At 49.2% G+C, this 20380-nt stretch overlaps 1 protein-coding gene across 4 annotated transcripts in view; it reads right to left on the bottom strand.

Annotated features, from left to right (window-relative positions):
- Positions 1-20380, bottom strand: part of PLXNA2 (plexin A2) — a 217485-nt gene that overhangs the window by 113594 nt on the left and 83511 nt on the right. For all 4 annotated transcript variants that reach the window (XM_060090971.1, XM_060090972.1, XM_060090973.1 and 1 more), the window contains one exon: positions 6921-7055. In XM_060090971.1, the coding sequence (XP_059946954.1) occupies positions 6921-7055 (135 nt within the window). The remainder of the gene's footprint in view (positions 1-6920; positions 7056-20380) is intronic.

The raw sequence follows: 20380 nt of genomic DNA, 5'->3' as shown, positions 1-20380 counted from the left end.
GGAGAGCTCCTGTTACTGAGACTTCAACCGCCTTGTAAAAATACACCTTGGCACGCTCTGCTTGCACCCTGGGAAGCCTTATCGCCAGGACTAAACAAATGTGCACAATCAAAATAATAGTCTGAGATGTCAAAATAAATGAGCAGGGGACATCTGGAAGTATGGCTCCCCTGAGTTTTTTCTTCCCCTTCCCCTTCCCCAAGTCTTTAGATGCCTAGGGGCTTGGCAGTTCAGTGGCTTTGGTCACAGGTGAGAGACTTAATGCCCTTATGTCACAATAGGCCCTTTGAAAATGCTTCATATTTTTGGCCCTAGGTCCAGGTTTATAGTTGACAGGCCCTCCCCCAAACTAAGGACACCAAAATTCGTTCTCTAGTGAAGCTGGCTGGACACTGCCAGGGTGGCATGCTAGAGGCATCTGGTCTGTGTCCTTCCAGCCCTCTCCCCACCCCAGGCAGGGTCTTAAACCAGTGCAAGGAGCTGGGGAGCAGGGGTGTCTCTCCTGCAGTTGAGACCTTCAGAGAAGGATAGCTTCATAATCTTTCCAAATAATTCTGATTGCGAATAACTCCAGGCCAAAGTTCTTCTTGCGTCAACTCTCTGAAATTACTTAAGATGGGGGTGATTAAAAAGTTACTTTCCTGTCATCCATGGGCGTAAAGTTCCATTGCCCTGCATGAGACGGTGGATCATCCAGCAGGACCATCTTCTGAGTGGACTGATGCAGCACTGCACAGGAAGACTGCCCGGGACAGCCCTTAAAATCACATGCCATGGGCTTCCCTGGTGGCGCAGTGGTTGAGAGTCCACCTGATGATGCAGGGGACACGGGTTCGTGCACCGGTCCGGGAAGATTCCACATGCCGTGGAGCGGCTGGGCCCGTGAGCCATGGCCGCTGAGCCTGCGCGTCCGGAGCCTGTGCTCCGCAATGGGAGAGGCCACAACAGTGAGAGGCCCGCGTCCAAAAAAAAAAGAAAAAGAAAAAAAAAATCACATGCCATCGTCTGGGCACTTTCCAGGCAGTGTGTCCCTGTTCCTGATGGATTTCCTCAAAGGCTTCCCAGAAGCACTTTCAGAGCCACCTTTGATGTGGGTCTTATTTAGGACTTAACACAACCTTCAGTCCATCAACAGCAAGCTTTAAAGCTACTGGCACTTCCCTGTGAGTTCAGGGAAATCAAACCAGTTCTGGCGACTCTGATCTTAGGTGTTGGGTGTTGTACAAGGCTGAAAGGGCAGCTAGCCTGCTCCATGTCCCATGGGCTTCATACTTCCCATCTGGGGTCAGTATGGGTGAGCTCTGAAGTCCTTACCAGCTCTGATGCTCTATGGTTCATAACTTGGGAGAAAGGAAACCATGTATTTACCTTCCCTGTGTCTTGTTTCTCGAAGCATGGTCATGGGCCACACCCATCAGAATCACCTGGGGTGATGGGTGGTAGAGAGGTGAAGAGTCAGGGAGAAGAGAGAACAAATATGACTTCTAAGGCTAAGTCGTAAAAAAAGGCAATAACATTTCTACCTTATTTGTGGGAATACTCACTCTTGGAGCCCTGAGCGGCCATGTCTGCCATGAGGTGCCATGCTCAGGATGTCTGACCATCTTGAGGCCACCATGCTGTGAGGAAGCCCAAGACACAGGGAGAGGCCTTGTCTAAGGTACCCTGGCTGACAGTCCCAGCTGATCCCAGCCTTCTAGTTCCCAGCTGCCAGACATGTGAGAGGACGTGCTTCCAGATCATTCTAGCCCTAATCATTCCAGTCACCGCAGCCCATTCACGTCATCCCAGCAGAGGCTCCAATCCAGAAGTTGCTGAGAAGAGAAAAGCCCTCTTCGGTGCACCCAATCTGAACTCCTGACTTACATAGTTTTGTGATCATGTGGAAGTGGTTGTTTTATGCCTCAGTTTGCAAGTGGTTTGTTACATAGCAATAAATAACCAGAATGTGTGCCAATAACTGACATACATATGGGCATTCAGAACTGGGGTCTGAGTGTCCACTGTTTGGAGAACGGCAGCCCCATCTACTGCAATGAGCTTGAGGCTTGCTTACTTACTTGGTGAGGCCAGACATGGAAAGCCCCAGGGATAGCCCCTTTTTGGCCCAGTGTCCACACATGCAGCCAGACAGGGGCCTGGAGGCTTGGGGGATGACCAGGGCTCAGGGTCCCCCTCCTTTCTCTCCACAGATGCCTGGAATACTGGCCTCCCAGGCCTCACACATGAGCCCAGGGCTGCCTTCGCCTGTATCAAGGGGACCAGGACTGTTTAGTCTGCTGGGCACATTCCTGGATTTTAAAAATAAATAGCAGATTATGAGCGACTTAGCCGGATGCTGTCATTAGGCCAGGCCAGAGGCTTCTGTGGTGTCCCTTGGGAGGGAGCAGCAGGAAAGTCAGGTTGGAGGTGTTTGCCTGAGACTGGGATCTCTCTCTCAGCCATAATTTATAGTGGAGATGCTTCTAGCCCTCTCTGGGGTCTCAGAAGTTCTAATAATCCTATGAATGACAATACGATAATGATAATAATCATTACCACTTATTGAAAGCACTGACTGTGTGTCAGACACAGTGCTAGGTAATTTATATATAGTCTCTCGATCCTCACAACAGTCACCATTATTAGGCCCACTATACAGATGAAGAAACCGAGGTGTAGAGAGGTAAAATAACATTCTCAAGGCCATATGCCTAATAAGTGGTGACAGATTGTGTGCAAGGCGGTCTGACTCCCATGCTCCCACTCTTAACCACTATGCTATCTTGACTCTCCAGGCCTCGAAATAGACAGCAGCATCCCGTGTCCTCACCCACCCTAAACACACACACACATACCCATCACCAGCCTTTCTGCTGTTCCCAAGGCCCTTTCCAGCCTACATGGAGCCATTCTCCACTGTGACTCCCTTTTTCCATTTCACCCTTCGCTAGATCATTTTATGCCTCTATTCCCTCTGCTAATTCAAACTAATTAAAGTATAAAATCAAATAATTGCTTCCATCCCCATACGTTTTTCCCCATCTACCCTGAGTACAGAGTTAGATTCCCTTTCTGGGAGTGGCCAGGCTGACATGTTGGGTGGAAACTGGGGCTATCAAGTTTCTTTTCATCTTGTGACTTGCTTTTTTACTTGGCTCGTCGCCTGATTTTCCCTGGTCCCACCGTCTGACTTCCATTAGACACTGAGAATATGGTAGCGACTTGAATTCCCTCCCGTAACATCTGCCGGTCGATTCGCTGTTGAGGAACCTGGGGTGGACTTTGTAGGGAAGAGTCAGGCATCCTATCCATGGAGCACCTGGGCAATTAGTAGGATCAGGGAATTGGTTCCCAAATGTTTCCCTGGGACTGGCCAGCATTGGATCTATTAACAGTACATTAACATCGACTTGTTAGGCAGTGGCACTAACGACTCAACACTTCTTACTAGTCCTATTTCTTAATTACATTTAATTAACTGAGAGAGAGCGAGAGAGAGAGAGCACATGAGCCTATATTGGATTGTTCTAGCTCTGTGGGGAGATGAAAACCTGTCTAGGTAAAACTGGAGGGTAGCGACTTGGTTCTACTCTCTTGTGGCATCAAGGGTACAACAGGTGCCATGATTTGGGGGAGGGGGAGCGGAACAGGGAGACAAGAGCTGGGGACATGGCGAAGGCAGGGGTGAGAGTAGTCTGCCCAGAGATTTACTGGAAAGTGAGGCGGTGGGAAATCCCATTCCCACGATGTCGTATAAGGTCTTAGGTCTTTTAGGGAACTCCAAATTGTTAAATGACTGCCTCAAAACAGGAATCTGCTTATGCATAGCCGCCAGCGTTTCTACCCTAATTGCAGTGTTTACCCTTCGGGGAAGGAGTTCATCTGGGCACGCATGGACTCATAAAACTCGTTCAGAAAGTTCTTTTGGTCTAACCTCAAGGCTGTTTCCTGTGCTTTTGGGGTTGTCTTCTGGAGACGGAGAAGAGCCCTGATCCCAAGACCTTAGACAAGTCTCTTAAGGTCTGAAAGAGCCTCTAGAGAGTTCGATTTGTTATCTCCATCCTTCAAGCTGAGGAAACTGAGTCCCTGAGAAGTTCAGGGTCTAGGTCAGCCAGCTGGTTAGAGGTAGGCCAGGACTAGAACATAGGCCTCCTGGCTCGGCCTGAGGCCTGCTGGGTGTGCCACCACTTAGCTTCCTCCTAATCACCACCCACGGTCACCACCCTCCTGAGTAATGGGATCATAAAGGCTGAAAGCTGGGACAGGCCATGAGGAATCTGAACGATGAGTGTTCTCGGTGCGTGAGGTAGAACTCCCCTCTTGCTGTCTCAGCCAAGCCTCACAGCGACCCCTGTGAGACATCCTGAGGTGACGTGACTTGTCTAAGGCCACCCGGTTATAAAATGTTGAGAGCTTCGGACCTCAGTTAGAGCAAAAGCTGAACTAGAACCCACATCATTTGACTTCATTTCCATTGACTGTTCTCTTGCCACACGTTCAACTGTTTCCTTTAAGAGGTCCGAGCTGTCTGTGAACACCCAGTGTATTCTTGGCTGCTTGGCCTCGGACAGATGGCCCTCCTGAGGTATTCTTGGCCTTCATCCCTGGACCCAGCCCCTGGTGAAATCACCAGGCTACCTACTGCCACATGGCCTGTGGCTCTCCAAGTGACGGGCCTCCGAGCTCCACCACCAGTCCCCCTCCGACTCTGCCCGCTGATCATGGCTCCACCTGGCATAGGGATCTCCCTTGACTAATATCTCACCTGATTCAAGATAGGCCCATGGCATTAAACCCAAATTCTTCCTATATCTGCTCAGCATGACTGGCTACTACTGAGCCCTTCTGTTTGGTGCCAACTGACAGGAACCAGGCAGCAGATGCAGAAGATGAGACCAAAGGAGAGATTATTTAGAAATAAGCTATGCCGACAGTTGGTTTAGCCAGAGCTAATGCTCTCAGAGACGGCATCAGATATGGTTTCAAGAGGTCATTGTATTCCCTGAAGGCCACTTATCAGCCTCCAGCCCTCCTCTTTGGCCACGTTTTGAATTCAATTTCAGAAAGCATCTCATTTGACTAAAAGACATGCAGCCCAAATATGTGCCTTGGCATCTTCTCAGTTCCACTGAGGTCTCACTGGTCACTTCTGTTTGCTGTTTCTGCTTTCCTACTTCATGGGGTTCAGAGAACCCAAGAAAGAATTTTTATCCAGAGTTACCAGCCTGGTCCTCGGCCATACATACGTCTTTTGAAAATATCATGTTAGCGTAGGTCTATTTGATCCCAGTGACCATCCTTTAATGCACCGGTCTAGGGGGCTATCGCTCCACCCACGCTTCTATCTGTAGATATTTCTGCAGAAGCATCTGGAATGGTGCTCACCAAATGTTAACATGGTGTTACATTTGGGGGTGTGGGGTTTGGGGACTTGTTATTTCCTTTTCTGTATGTACTGTTTGAATTTGTATGGTGCCCACCTATCAGTTTTGTTTAAGAAATAACCTTTTGTCTTATAAACAAAGAAAAATAGGAAGGAAAGGCAGAGCATTTATAGCCTCCAATCTGATGATAAAGATTTCCTTGTTAGACTGTAAGCAACTTAAGGGTAGTGACCAAGTCGCATTCATTTTGATGTTTTTCCAGCACATTGTTCCCCATAAATACATGCCCAGTAATTTTTCTTTTTTTAGGGTTACAAGTTTGCATCTGGACTTGTTTATGCCTCACCCACGGAGGGTTACATGAAAGAAGGTAAAAAGACAGGTGGGTTCAAGAGGATCTGGATGTAATTTGCATACAATTAGCATATGGTTTGTGTCATCTCTTCTCAGGAAGTAATTTTCAAGTTAAAGTTGCATCCCTGCTTCCCTTATGCCATCATGTGCCCATTCACCTCTTCCTTCCTCCACTCATCCCTTGTCCCTGATTCAGAATTCACACATACAAAAAGGGAGGAGGGAAAGAGAACTCTGGGCAGGGTGAACTTGGTGACAGACACCTGGAATCTTTGCAGAGTATTTTGAGAATGACATCTGAGTGGGGCGGTACCCTGAGAAAGCTCACTGGTCCTCCAGCGCCTCTTGTCTAGCCTCTAAGTCAGTGTCCTCAGCACCAAAACAGATTCACAGTCCTTTCCCTTTTTTTTGGCCTTTATCTTACTTACCATGTTCAGGTCAATGTCAAGATCACCAGTCCTGCTGACTAACTGTTGACCCGCTAACTGAATGAATGGAAGGTGCCAGGCTTTCCTAAGGTCTAAGCTTTGCTTTCTTCACTGCCACTGATTTGGGGAATCCCCTGTCCTTCTCTTGTCCTTCACCATGGCTCTCCCTGCATTTGCCTTCTTTCTGCTCCCACATATTCAGGTCCAATGTAACCCGAGGGAAAAACATTTCATCCAAGAAGGTGGGGAACCCACTCAGGTGTTACCCAGAAAAGGACAGAATTCTATTTCTCAGGCCTTCCCATCTCTGCAGAAAGAGCCGCAGCTTCCCAGAGCTGGCCAGCTTCTACCCTGCATCAGTCTAAGAGTCAGCCCAAGATTTTTATCTCCTTCTGGGGCCCTATCTTGGGTCTATCTCTCCCAGCCTGGAGGCCTGGATTATTTACACCTCTTTGGCTCCCTTGAGCAGCAGACTCTGTCGGCTCGGGAGCAGTAAATTACCTCCTAATCACACCAAGCTGCTTCGTGCAGTCTGGCCCGTTCTTGTGGGGCTGTTCATCACATGCTGAGACAGGGTCTGCGGCCTAAAGAGAGGCTCCAGGAAGTGGCTGGCCCCAACTGCTTCTCTCTGACTCCCTGCAAAAGCTTCCTAGGACCCCTGAGCAGCAGGCCCAGGCGTCTCTCTTGTTTGATGGAATGGCTTCTGAACAAAGGTCACTGGTTATCTGCTCCTCCTGGGCTCTGGAAAGGAGGGATGTGTGTCAGCACTTACTTGTCTCTCAGACATAATGTATAGGTAGCGCTGATCAATGGAGAAGGCCATGTCCCGGAGGATGGGACTTCCATCTTTGAGCACGGAGACCATCTCATATTGGACCCCACCATGGGGGGGACCATCGGCTCGAATCTGCAAAAGAAAAAAGGGCATCCTCAGCATCTGTACTCAGTGGTCCCCTGCGGGTTTACCTGCAGGTAGTTTATAGAAGATAATCCCTACATCCTGCCCCCAAGGGCTACCCTGAAGCAGGCTAGGTTACAGGGAAGACAGAGGTGCCTCTTAATTCAAACAGCCCAACTTCCACCAAGAGGAATCCTTTTCCAAGCAGTCTGAGTGTGCTGGTCTGGGACTTCTTATGGTGAGTTTATTTGTGTGCATGTATATATTTTTAGGTGTGATCTGACTATCCCTATATGGTTATTCTTCTGTGTGTGTACATATATTTATAGCACTGCATGATGAGGGTGTGGGGGAGTGTGTGCTTGTGCACACTTATTTGTGTTTGGGGTAGGAGAATCAACATCTGCACCGAGTGTTTTTGCCTCGGGCAAGTAAGAGAGGATGGTGGGACCAGCATACAAACCATCAGAGAGCTGGTCATCAAGAGATTCAAGATTTTAGGATCTCAGAAAGGTCTTTCTGACCCCAAACATATCCCCTGAATGTGTGCAAATCCACCAGGAGATTTTGGTGAGCTGGGAATCCCTGAGAACAAAAATCTGAGAATCAGTCTCGGAGCCCGTCCCAGGATAAGAAGTCAGAAAGGACTTGGAGGTCATTTAGTCTGGTGCTTCTCAGCCCTGGATATACATTAGAGTGATCTGGGGAGTTTTAAAAAAAATATGGCTGGGGCTTCCCTGGTGGTGCAGTGGTTGAGAGTCTGCCTGCCGATGCAGGGGACACGGGTTCGTGCCCCGGTCCGGGAGGATCCCACATGCCGCGGAGCGGCTGGGCCCGTGAGCCATGGCCACTGAGCCTGCGCGTCCGGAGCCTGTGCTCTGCAACGGGAGAGGCCACAGCAGTGAGAGGCCCGCGTACCACAAAAAAGAAAAAAAAAAAAAAATATATGGCTGGATCCATTCATCAGAACCTCTGTGCTTGGGGCCCTGGCATCTTCATTGGGTTTCAAAGCTTCCCAGGTGAATCTAGTGAGTGGCCAGGGTCTAAAAGCACCGACTGTAGCCCAGTGGTTTTCAAACCAGCATGCCCTGAGAACCACCTGGAGGGATTGGGAAAATGCACCCCTGGGCCCACCCCGGGGTTTCTGACTCAGTGGGAATGAGGCCTGAGAATTTTCATTTCTAACAAATTCCCAGCTGATGTGGATGCTGCTAGTCTGGGGGTTTGAGAAGGGTTCCTCTAGTCTAAGCTCTACACAGAATTTGGAAATTCGGCGGAGAGGGGTCCCTAAGGACCAGCACCTCATACAAAAAGGTGATGGCAGAGAGTCCACAGTTTGAATGTGCTCTCACCACTAGGTCTCCTGTTCCCAACACAGCAGCTGACTCTTGACCAATATTGCCAACCCCGGCTTGTTTCTTTGTCCTCCGTCCAACTAAACCCCTGCTAGCTCAAGCTCACTTTCCCCATGAAGACTTCCTCAATCTCTCCACCACACTAATTGCTCCTCACCCTGATGGCTTTTTAGCCACCAGACATTTTGTCCTGGGATTATAATCAATTGACTTGTTCATTGTATACGTACTAGCTAACGCGTATTGACTACCTACTTAAATTGTTCTCTAATTGCCTCGCATGTGCGTACGTCTGCCAACATTTTGAAGGCAGGAAGGCTTTCTGTTTCTCTGAGGACTAGCCTCTGAGGACTAGAATGGAGCTGGGAACACAGCTGGTGATGGATAAAAGGGAATGCTTGGAATGCTTGTTGAAAAGACATGAACTATGAACCAACTGATAAAGTATCGTGGGCTCTTTAGTGCTAAATCAAAGTGAGGTCAAAAGACAATTTTCTGTGGACAATTTTAAGCTGAAGTCTTTCCCTCCTATTCCCTTTGATTTCTCTCTTGGACTTCTAACCATCTTCTTCCCTCTGCCCATTTCTCCCACCCCACCGAGAGCTCCTGAGAGCAAGGACCATGACTTATTCATTGCAAGGGCTAAGCTTGGTGCCTGACGCCACAATAAACACACAAGGATGGATGAATGGATACATGTTCAGTTTTTATTGGCTGAGTAGAGAGGGTCAAGAGCATTATTTCTTGCAGAGTTGGGAGGGTAGGACCAGTGCTTCTATTCAAATTTTTCTACCCTCCTGAGAATCTGTATACTTGAGGGGCCTGAGCCAGGGTGTGGTCTGTGCCTGCAGAGTTGAGCTGGATTGGAGTGAGTGAGAAGCAGACCACGAGCCCATTGTGGGATGGGGCACAGTGGTTCTGGAGTTCTTAGTGGCAGAAACAGCACTTTCCTGCCTGAGGCCCTGGGCCTAGACCCCAGGGGTGGGAACACTGGAGCAGGGCCAAGAGTCAGAGGTACCAGGTTCTCCTTGTCTGCTTTGATGGGTGACTTGGGGAGCTCTGGGCTTAAAGATGAGAAGGTGACCTCAGTGGAACCGAAGAAACTCTGCTCTCAGCCATTCCTACCCCAGTAACTCCCCACTGTGGGTTGGACTCTCCTTCTCCCCTAAGCTCTTCTTTCGACCTTTTTTCTGCCTTGTTAGTGGCTTCCTGCTGTTCCAAGCTGTTGCCTTGGCAACTGTCACTAAAGCCCCTCCTTCCAGGGGAGGGGTCAGGGGGTCATTTAATTCATTCTCATAGGGCAGAGGAAGACACTGGGGTCAGGAATGATGGTGTGGGGCTGAGGCTACTGCCTTCCACCCTGGAGCAAATCTCATGATGGATTCAAGCAGAGGGAAGAAACAAGGGTCTCAGTCTGGGAAAATGCCCCACAATTAAAATAGTTCCCCTTAACCTTCAGAGCAGCATTCTCTCTCAGATGGACAAATCCAAAATTTCCATGAGATCCTTCTAGAAATATAGTAGCTTTTAATCACAAAAGTTCTCGGGCTATTGCAGGAGGGAGGGGGAGATGTGATAGTCATGACTTCTTGTTGGTTTAACCTCAATATTCCGTCTCCATAAAATGGGAGAGTTCAAGCTCTGCTTCCTCCTCCAAATGGAAAATGTCCCGGTGCTTCTCACCACCCTCCTTGTGACAGCTGCTCCTCTCCAGGGATGTTTCAGTCTCCTCCAGGCCCTGGCTCAGCCCCAGGAACTGAGGAACCATCCTCCCACGCCAGGGCCAGCCCAGGATCTCCCTGCCTGGGGAGGCCGGTTAACCCTCTGCCAGGTGAAGCAGCCTCGTCCCCAAGAGCCTGGGCACACAAAGTCAGAAGGAGGAAAGCCATGTCTGGCCCTTTGTGGTCCCCAGGACTAGATGGTACCCATGGCCAGGTTGGAGCTGAATTGAACCAAAGCCGATTTATCATCACATACTCTGCTGCATCACAGTTAGGACTAATCCCAGCCATTCACTTTTTTCTGAATAAGAGACCTAAACAGTTTTTTTTTTTTTTCTGTCTACAATCCCAATCTTTCAATAAAGCAGTTGAAGCCAGAATCAAACCTACATAACTCTCAGACATCAGAGCTGAAAGTAAACCAGAACAGAAGATGTTCTTGGTACTGAACCTGAACTAAGCTATCCTATTTCATTCAGTCTATATACACTACCAAACGTAAAATAGATAGCTAGTGGGAAGCAGCCACACAGCACAGGGAGATCAGCTCGGTGCTTTGTGACCACCTAGAGGGGTGGGATAGGGAGGGTGGGAGGGAGGGAGACGCAAGAGGGGAGAGATATGGCAACATATGTATATGTATAACTGATTCACTCTGTTATAAAGCAGAAACTAACACACCATTGTAAAGCAATTATAGTCCAATAAGATGTAAAAAAAAAAAAAAAAAAAAAAAGTCTAAATCCCTGGAATGAAGAGCGGTATTGCCTAAGGAGTCTGTGCACCCCTGCTTACTCCCTCATCCCACGCTATCTGCCTTGAGCTGGTGCAGCTCTCCAAGATACCAAAAGGAGGACAGAGAAGACGGAGAAGGGGGCCAGGAGGCTGGGGGTCAAAGGGAATGAGGTGGGGGCAGGGCTGGCAGGCAGAAGCCAGGGGAGGCCAACTGGGCGGCAGAGGTCTTTCCCTTCCTTAATTCCCTTTGCTCCCTCCGGGCAACACACCGAAGTGGGACTCAGGGTTCCTGGGTTTCTGCTCTGACTGTGTTCTTGTCTGGGCTTGATTTCTGCCTAATGGTACACTTTTAGGTCAGTTACCTCGTCTCCCCAAGGCTCAGTTTTCCTCTCTGAATAACACGAAGGAGCAATCTCCTCAGGGTCTATCACAGGAGAATCACAGACTTATGAAAACTGCCGGAGCTGTAGGGCTTTGGAGCCCACCTCATCCAAGCGCTTCCATTCATGGACATAGCTAGTCAGGGGTGGACCTGGGGCTCCCTCCAGCTCCAGCCGGTGTGGTCCAGAGGAAAGCACATGGCTGATGAAGAGAACACCCTGTGACTGAGGAGGGACAATGGTGGGCCCTACTGTAATTCAAGCACACGTGTCCCCATCTTTCTCTGTCTTGGATGGGAAGTTTTGAGGTTCAGTGTTGTCCTCCATCCTTGCCAGACACAGGGTGGAAATGCAACAGATTGAGTCTATTGTGTGGTGTCCCACAGAGTGGGTTCTCTTCAGCTTCTGAGCTTGTGTCTCCAGGGCCAGGTTTCAATGACCACAAGGACAACAATACACTGAAATAGGCCACGAATCCAATCCAAGAGAAGGGCACTATCAGACCAAGTTGCACAGGCCCCAGCCAGGCATCCAACCAGGCAGAGGAGGAGCACGGAGCAGGGTCAGAGGAGGGAGGTGATGCAGACAGGGGAAAGCCAGTCACTTCAACCCGCCTTTCTACTTGGGCTCCTCCTCTCCTGGGAGGGCTTGACCTCAGCAGACAGGGAGAGCTAGTGGTGTCAATTTGCTTGGACAAAGCTCAGAAGGTGGGATAAGAAGGGCAGTGTGCTACAATGGAGGGTGACAGTCTCTACAAAGATGAGCAAAAGACAGAATGTGCCTGAACCATTGTACAAGGAGATTTAGGCTAGCTCTAGTAAGAATTCCTGTCATGAGGAGCCCTGACTACAGAGTGGGTGACCACAGAAGACTGTATCTTCTTTCTCAGGAGAGTTCTGAACACGGGATGACTTCTTTTGCTTCATGGTTAAATGTGGCCCTGCCTGAAGATAGTGAGGATGATCTTGGTGGATTTTCAAAGGGCCGTGTTGGCCTAAAGAATTTAATAGCTACCACTTCTATTGCTTTTACAATGTGCTGGGTGCTGTTGAAAGTACTTAACAAAAATGAACTCATTTAACCTGTACAAGAACCCATGAGCTAAACATTATTATTATTCCCATTGTACAGATGGGAAATTGGAGGCATGGAGAGTTATGTGCCTTTCCCAAGATCACACAGCTAAAGGGTGGCAGTATTGGGTTTCCCACATAAAGCCTGATTCTCAGCCACTCTGTGACTCTCTTAAGAGATAATAATGTGCGAACACAGCCATTCACTGCAGCCGAGAACAGAGTAGATGGGCAGATGAGTCCAAATCCTCTCTTTAGCTGCTCCTCCTCTTTCAGACCCCAAAGAAAGAGGAAGTGGCCAAAGTAGGACAAACACCTACTTCCTAGAGGCAACAATAAACTCAGAGCCTAATTTGGGGAGACCTGCTGGGAGGCTAAAAGGCAGTTTATCAGGGCTGGCTCTGGGGCAGGAGGATGTGAGGTGAAAACCAGGGGAGATTTGCTGTCTGGTCCTCCTGGTGGGAGGGGCCTCTTTGAAATGAGAATGAAATAGTAATCCTATTAGTAGTAGCTTTCCTTTAAATCACAGCTAGGTCTGTACGGAAATTAATGACAGCCTCTTTATTTGACTATCCAATTTAAATCAGCATATCCAATTAACTAGCTTATCTGCAGTCCCCTCCAAACTCTTTTTCTTATGCATCAATTTCTTCCCTAGTTAGTCCTAAATTATGGAGCTTTTACTTGGGATTTGACACTCTAACATCACTTTATTAGTAGTAGTAGCAGTAGTAGCAGTAGTAGTATCTTTTTTTTGCAAGAGCTGCTGAGGAGCAATAGAATTGGGAATCTTCTTGGGCCTCTCAGTAGGAAATAGATTGGTTTGAGAGACATCACCACACAGAGGGAGGCACTGGTTTGCGTCTGCAGGGCTGGGATCTAATCCCAGCTTTCTCATTAATTGGCTATGTGACTTCAGGCAAGTCACTTCACTTGTTTGTGTGATAGTTTCCATAGCTGCAAATTTCGGTACTGTCCAATATTCATTGAATTTCGGTACTATCCAATATTCATTCAGGACATGCCTCCCGTTAGCCAGGCCTGTGCTAAGAGCCAGGGACACTTTGAGAAAGGATCCCCTTAGGAAGCCCCAGGAATGGGGAAACAGACAATCCAATCAGTCTCACACACACCTGGGCCACCCCGTGTGAGAGGAGGTTTGCATGGGGATCCCAGGGAGGCCGGCATGGAGGGCAGGGCAGCACCTCACCTGGACTGAGGGGAGGGCTTCCTGGAGGAGGTGATACCTAAACTGAAAAGCAGGAGGGGAAGGAAATGTGAGTTCTTTGGAAACTTTAGAGTGTGACATAAATATAAAAGTGTTATTGTTATGTCCAAGCCCAGATTTCTTGGAAACTTGGTTTGTCAGACCTGAGTATTTGGAGAGGATGACGTTTTTGACATGTAGTCATTGAGGGCTCAGCAACAATTTCAGCAGGTCTCGTCACCATGTGTCCCAAAATTCCCTTTGGAGGAGGCCTTTATTATTTGATTTTATCTCTGGCTTCAGGATTCTGGGCTTATGAGTGTTTGTGTGTGTGCGTGCGTGTGTATGTGTATATGTATGTGTGTGTGTGTATACTTTGAGACCTTTAAAGAGGGGAAAGGTGAGGAAGGCCTGGCGCTGCTCAGACTGAACTTGGGAATGAGTTAATGAGCAAGTGTATCTGCAGCTGTGCATTGAGTGCTGCGAGGGCGAGGATTCATGCTGAAGTTTATTTTTGTAGAGTTTCATGACCCGAATTATTTATAGATTGAAGTCTTTGGTAAAGTCTGTCTCTGAGATTCTTCCTCACTCTATCCTGCACGCACTACACATGCATGCATACATAGACACACACACACACAGAAGCAGCAGCAGTGACTTCCAGGGTGCCTCTGGCTCATGTCTCCTCTCTACCCCCGAGGTGTGCAAACATTAACTATCCATGCAGAGTCACAGTCCAGTGGGCTGAAGCTCCCTGGAGGACAACTGGGAGCCTGCCCCTAAATGCTTGGATGATTGGAGAGGAACACAGGAGCCTGGAAAACTTGGCCTGTGGGTTGTACGGATCCAGGAGAGATGAGGAAGAGGGGGGAAGCCAAGGGCCCCTCCTATCCACGAGAAAGAAGGAGGTCACCAAGGTGTGCTAAACTTTGAGAATTCTGGCTGCCCTCACCTTTGTGTGCATGGGCACACACATCCTCCCACACACATGCAGATACTTCCAGCACTGGTCCCCAGTGAGCTGTCGGCCAGTCACAGGGGCTTTGACACTGGAGATTGACATTTCCATGTACAATTATTACTATTTCTGTGCATGTCAGGAATCTGCCCTAGATATTAAGCTGGGGGTGGGTGAGATAGCAGAGGGGGGCACGGGGCTAGAGGCTCCTGGATTTCAGAAGGCCAGCCCATGGTGGGCTTTCTCCTGGAAGGGAAGGAGGGGGTCCCTAGAGGAACCACCTGTCTCTGGACTTCTGCATCTTGGGAGTGTCTGAGAATTCTGGCTTATGAGGACCGGGGATGTGGTGAATATTTATTGAGCATGTACTCTGAGCAAGGTAAGTGTTTGGGGGTTAGGTTGGGGAGGTTGGCTGGAGTGGGATTCCCTTCCAAATCATGGCGTCTTTGCTTCTCATCAGCCAGGGGTAGATGACCAAGCAATCACCATCCAGCGGCCCACAGAACCACGAGGAACAGCCTCCCTTCACACCTTCCTGGGGTGAAGGACAAACTGCACTTTACAAGGGCACCAGCTGCTGTCCCAGGGGCCTCTCCCTTTACGACTCAGGGGAGAGGGACATCAAGTCCCAGAAGCACCAGAATCAATCTCTTGGTTCTCGCTCTGTCAGGCAGGGCTTGGAGCTCCAAGGCCCAGGACAAGGGACTAGAGCTTATAGAGCTGAATGACATGGGGCAGCTCTGGAGCCCAGGGCTCTGACCCTAGATCAGTCCCACCTTTCAAGGCTGCTCCCAGTCAAGACTTGGGCAGGTCAGGAGGCTCCGGGAACGGGAACAAGATGAAGCTGCCAGGGGCAGAGGAAACACTTGATTGTTCTGGGAAACAATAAGATAAACACAGCGAGGGATGGAAGAAGCATTAAGCAGCCTCAGATGAAATCAAATCACGCAGCGGCAAAGCAATAATTCACCGGGAGTGCACAGAGTTGGGGGGAGCACAGAGGGGTAGCAGGAGGAATTCATAAAGAATAATGAGCGTCTCCTGCTAAATCGGAATCTCTGTTTATCCAAAACTCTAGCAATGTTGGACTCTCGGGATCTCCATTCAAGGCATCACACCCAGGTTACCGGCCTGGGGATGCCCTGGCTGTATCGGGATAGAATCTAACCTCTTAGGCTTTTTGAACTGGGAATGATTTAGAAGCAACCTTTAGGGTCCATGTGGAGGCAATGCAGCCTTCACCAAGCTCTGGAATAGGATGCAGTGAAGATGAGGCATATTGACATATGCCCAAGGTTAACTACCACCTTGGAAAATTTCCAGGGGGAGCTGGGGCGGGGCAAAGGAACCTAGCACTTCCTAGAACTGGACATATAGAGGGCTTTGAATCGCTTATCTCCCTTTATCAATTGGTTCAACATATTTATGGAAAATCTATTGAGCATGACAACCAGTGTGCAAAAAGTTGGAGACATAAACATGGCTAATCTTGAAAACTCTGTGCAGTAGGCCTTCCCATCTCACAGAATAAGAAACGTAAACTATCTAGAGCAGGATCACACAGGAAGGAGCCGAGCACAGCTCCAGGCTGCAGCTGCCTGACTGCAAAGCCTGTACTCGTCTCTTTCACTCTGGGGCCTCGGTTTTCCCTAAGTCAAACAAGAGGACAATGCCTGCACTGGGACTAAAAATTACATCTAAAAAGTGCTGGGTGTCCCTGGAGATAACTCCTAGGGAACAAAATAGATCATATAGCTGTCTCCTCCAGTGTGACAAAGAAGGCCACCTGCAGCTGGAAAAGGAGCAAAGGGCGGGGCTCCGGAGAGGGTTATTATTACCCTCTTTAATTAACTCATTCTTTTCAATGGCCTAAAATTGCGCCGCACTTTATAATCTGGAACAGTAATCACTTGCTTTCATTAACGCTGAGGATGGCATTTCGGGCTGGAAGGATGGGAAGGGAGGTATAGGTTTGTGAGCACGGCTATCTGACACTGGGCTTGTACCTGAATGCAGGAGACTCCCTGAGATTTTAAAAGGAAAAGTCATTTTAAAAAAACGCATGTGGCATGTGTCTACCATGGTGCAGAAAATGCGTGGTAACTGAGAGAAGCACATCCATGTCACTGTATTTCTCTTCCCATTGCTAATGGGCTAGGTCTGAGTCTTTATTGCCTCTTATCTGTGTTACTGCGATAACCTGAGAAATTTCCTTGCTTCCAGCATATTCCTGCTCTAATCTCTTCTACCAAACACTGCCAGATTAATCTTCTTAAAACACTTATTTGAGCCTGCCTTTTCTGTATGCAAAATCCTTAAATTTCAGGTGTTTGTAATTTTCTCTCTCGCTTATCTCGGTCTCCTATTTTTTTCTATGATGAACATACACTACTTTTGGAAGATGAACAAAAAAGGAAATCATTGCATGAATCCATGCACGCACACAAAATACCTTTAATTGTCCCTATTGATAATTTAGAAAAGTTCACATGCCTCAGTTTGTCACTCAGGGGTCTAGCTAACACGGCCTTCTCACCAATTTCCAATTATGTCCCCAGGTTCTTGGTCTTTACACCTTTGCTTAAGAATTTATTTTACTTCCTAGATCCTAATCATCCTTCAAGACCCAACCCAAATGCCACCTCCTCCATGAAGCCTGTATTGATCCCTCCTTTGAACTCCGACAGTATCTAGTGTGACTCTTGGCACAGTTACTTGGGAACACGTGCAGTTATCTTTCCTAAGATTGTAAGTCCCTAGAAAACAGATACAATGTTTTGTGCAGCTCCATATGCCTCACTGTACTGGGTACTACTGTGTACAGAGCAGGACCTCAATAACACAGGCTGATGGAATGGATGGATTCTTGCTGCTGAAACCAGGCAGGAGTGGAACAGAAGTCACAGCCCACATTTATTTAACCCCTATTATTGTTAGATACCATGCCAAGGGCTTTATACACTTCTTCTCATTTAATCCTCACAAGAACCCTATTATCCCATGTTATAGATGAGAAACTGAGGCACAGAGGGGTGAGGAAACTTCCTCAAGGTCACAGAGCTGGTAGGCAGAGAGTCAGAACTCAACTCTCTTGGGCCTCTGTTTTCCCATCTCTAGAAAAGAATGGGGAGAGGAGGGAATCTTGTTCCATGCATCCCCCTGCCCCCTGCAACCAAATCTTCTGGAACCTGGAGCACAAACCCACTATATGCATTAGTGTCTGTTGAAATGATCTTTTTGGCTCTCGTTGGACCGGTAAGAGCTCTTAGGAGGAAAGTACTATAAACACTCAAGGTGCTACTCTGAAAAGAACTCCAGGGCCACTAAGCTGGAGCTCTGCTGGCTCAAAGGCAGATGGAGAGCAAGAGTTAAGATCATGAAGATGGGGTCAGAGTTGGGGTCTGAGAAACAGGGTCAGAGAAGGGAAGGGAAGTGAGGCCAGAAAGCCTCCACCGCCTGAAATCTGGGGCGGCCAGTGCAGTGCAGGGCAGCCCTGTAGGCTTTGGTGTGTCTGACTTCCTGGCAGAGCCCAAGGGCAGAACAGACAGCTGAGGGAGGGTCTAGCTCTTTAAAAGATTCTGTTTGAATAGCTGTCATCTTCACACCTTTCCCCATCTCCCCTCCCAGGAGAGGGACTCTAATAATGAGCTGCTTCATGACAACAGACCCCTAATTAATTCAGTGCTACTCTTCTGGGGCCCGATCATTCTAATCAAGGTGGGATGGGGTGGGGCTGGTAAGCAAGGATTGTCTCAACTGCTCCATCTGCCATGGACTCTAGCTGCATGCCCTGGCATTGCTGCTCAGAGACCCTTCCCGGTCACCAACTTCTCTTTGGCCGGGCCCCTGTTTCTCCTCGATGCCCGCCCCCTCCTGTGCTGACGCCCCACAGCTGCTGGGCACAGTGCCAGCACGGAGCCCCTGCTGGTGCCTGGGTACAACAGTGAAGCAGGTGCCAGGAGCTCACTGGGGGCGGGTAGTGAAGGAGGGAAGCCTTGTACGGAGCAAACCTTGTACCGTCTTTTCTGTGAGCATTAGCAGAACATCCAGTGGGCTCAAGGGTCAGCAAAGTGCAGCCCCTGCTCTTCTCTTCCGGTCCCTGCCCATCCTCCCGACCCCTGAGAGGATCCCACGACCAGGGTGCTATGAACTCTTGGGCTCTGGGCAGCCACACGCCATGGCACCAAAGGTGTGGCTGCATTTTCGCAGCTGATAGAATTTTTGTATGAGGATGTGAACAGATGAGAGGTATCAAGATGGCAGGGAACTGTTCTAGGGACAATATGAATCAAAATAACTTAAAAAATACCCCCTGCCCCACCCAAAGGCAGATCACACTGCAGATGACGGAAATTAAAGGGCACGCAGGTCTCGTCTCTATGAAGAGGGCAGCCTCTACAGAGATTTTTCGGTTTCCTTTCTAGATCTTTCAAGCCCCACACTTCAATCTTCCCTTCTGAGAGGTGTTGACTGTCCAGTCAGGGCTGATGTCTTAACTCGCTGGGGGCGGAGGCCACACAGGGGCATTCAGCCAAGGGAGTTATTTCTCACTTTTTTCATCTGCAAAACTGGTAAAAAAACAGTACAGCCTACATGACAAGGCTGTGGTGAGAACAGATTAGATAAGGAATGTGAAAGCACTTGGAATGCTGGAAAGGGCTGCACGGAGATGAAGAAATTTTGGCTGGTTTGCTCTTGATCCATAGACTTGGGTGGGACCAGACTGAGGAGGAAAACCGGGCAGGGAGGGAATTCTTCAGGGGTCCACTGGGGCCATCGGTCACACCCTACTCTCAGTCCTTTCCAAGGGAGCAGCTGGGGAAGGAGGAGGGGTTGTGGAGGGAGCGGAGGAACGCAGGAACCTTTGCACTGTGGGAGCTTGCAGGCTGCTTTTGCAGGCAGCCCCCCTGAGTGCGAAGGAACGGTTTTGCTGGGGTGTCCTACGCTGGGGACACAGAGGGTGGAGGCCCCTGGGCCCGAAAAGATGGCAGCGTTCTGATTCAGACCCTTTCTACTCTGTGAAAAAAGAGAAAAGTGAGGGGGAGGCTCCAGGCCTTTCCCCACAGACAGAAGGCCGCTCAGGGCAAACCTCCCCACTTCTAACCTGTTCCTGAAAAAGAGCTAGAAGGAGCTGCAGCTTAGCTTTTGTTTAAAGTACTGAAGCATCCCCCTCTCTGCCCCTCGCACACCCCCAACTCCTCTCTATTTTTTTTCTCTTAAAAGAGCGTTCCACCTCTCCAGGGACTGGAATCATTAACTGAACAGCACTTTGCCTCTCATAGCTTTTGACAATTTGGCAGTGAGCTGGAAAGTACCAGAGAAACTGCAAAAAAAAAAAAAAAAAAGCAGAGGGAGAGAGGCTGGGCAAAAGGGATGTGTCCGAAGGAGCAGCCTGGTGTGTGCCTGGCCCCTGGCTCAACACCGTGATGCTCTGGATCTGCCTCTCTCTTCCTGCCCAGCTCTGTGGCTCAGGGGAGCTCTGGGTGCCCGGCTGTCAGGGAGGTGTGGTCAGGGTGGGCAGGGGAACATCATGTGGCTTCCCATTCCACCCCCCCTCCCTTTGCTGTCACTTAGAGGCTGCCTGGGACTGGTTGGCATCCAATCTAGACAAGGATGCCTCAAGGAGAAGCAGGAGGTGGTGCCCCTCACCCTACCTGACACCTGAACCTCGCCGTGATGAGCAGAGGAGGGGCCCCTGAGGGCTGAGGTACAGGGAGACCACGGGGCTGGACGGGGAAGGCTGGGCCTTCCTTACAAGGAGAGATGGGCCTTCCTTTGCTGAAAGGCTAAGTCCTGGGCATTTCTTTTTTTTTTTTTTTTTTTGCGGTACGCTGGCCTCTCACTGTTGTGGCCTCTCCTGTTGCGGAGCACAGGCTTCTGATGCGCAGGCTCAGCAGCCATGGCT

This window comes from Mesoplodon densirostris, chromosome 2 (assembly GCF_025265405.1).
Source record: "Mesoplodon densirostris isolate mMesDen1 chromosome 2, mMesDen1 primary haplotype, whole genome shotgun sequence".
Lineage (NCBI taxonomy): Eukaryota > Metazoa > Chordata > Mammalia > Artiodactyla > Ziphiidae > Mesoplodon > Mesoplodon densirostris.
This window is presented reverse-complemented; position numbering and strand designations above follow the sequence as displayed.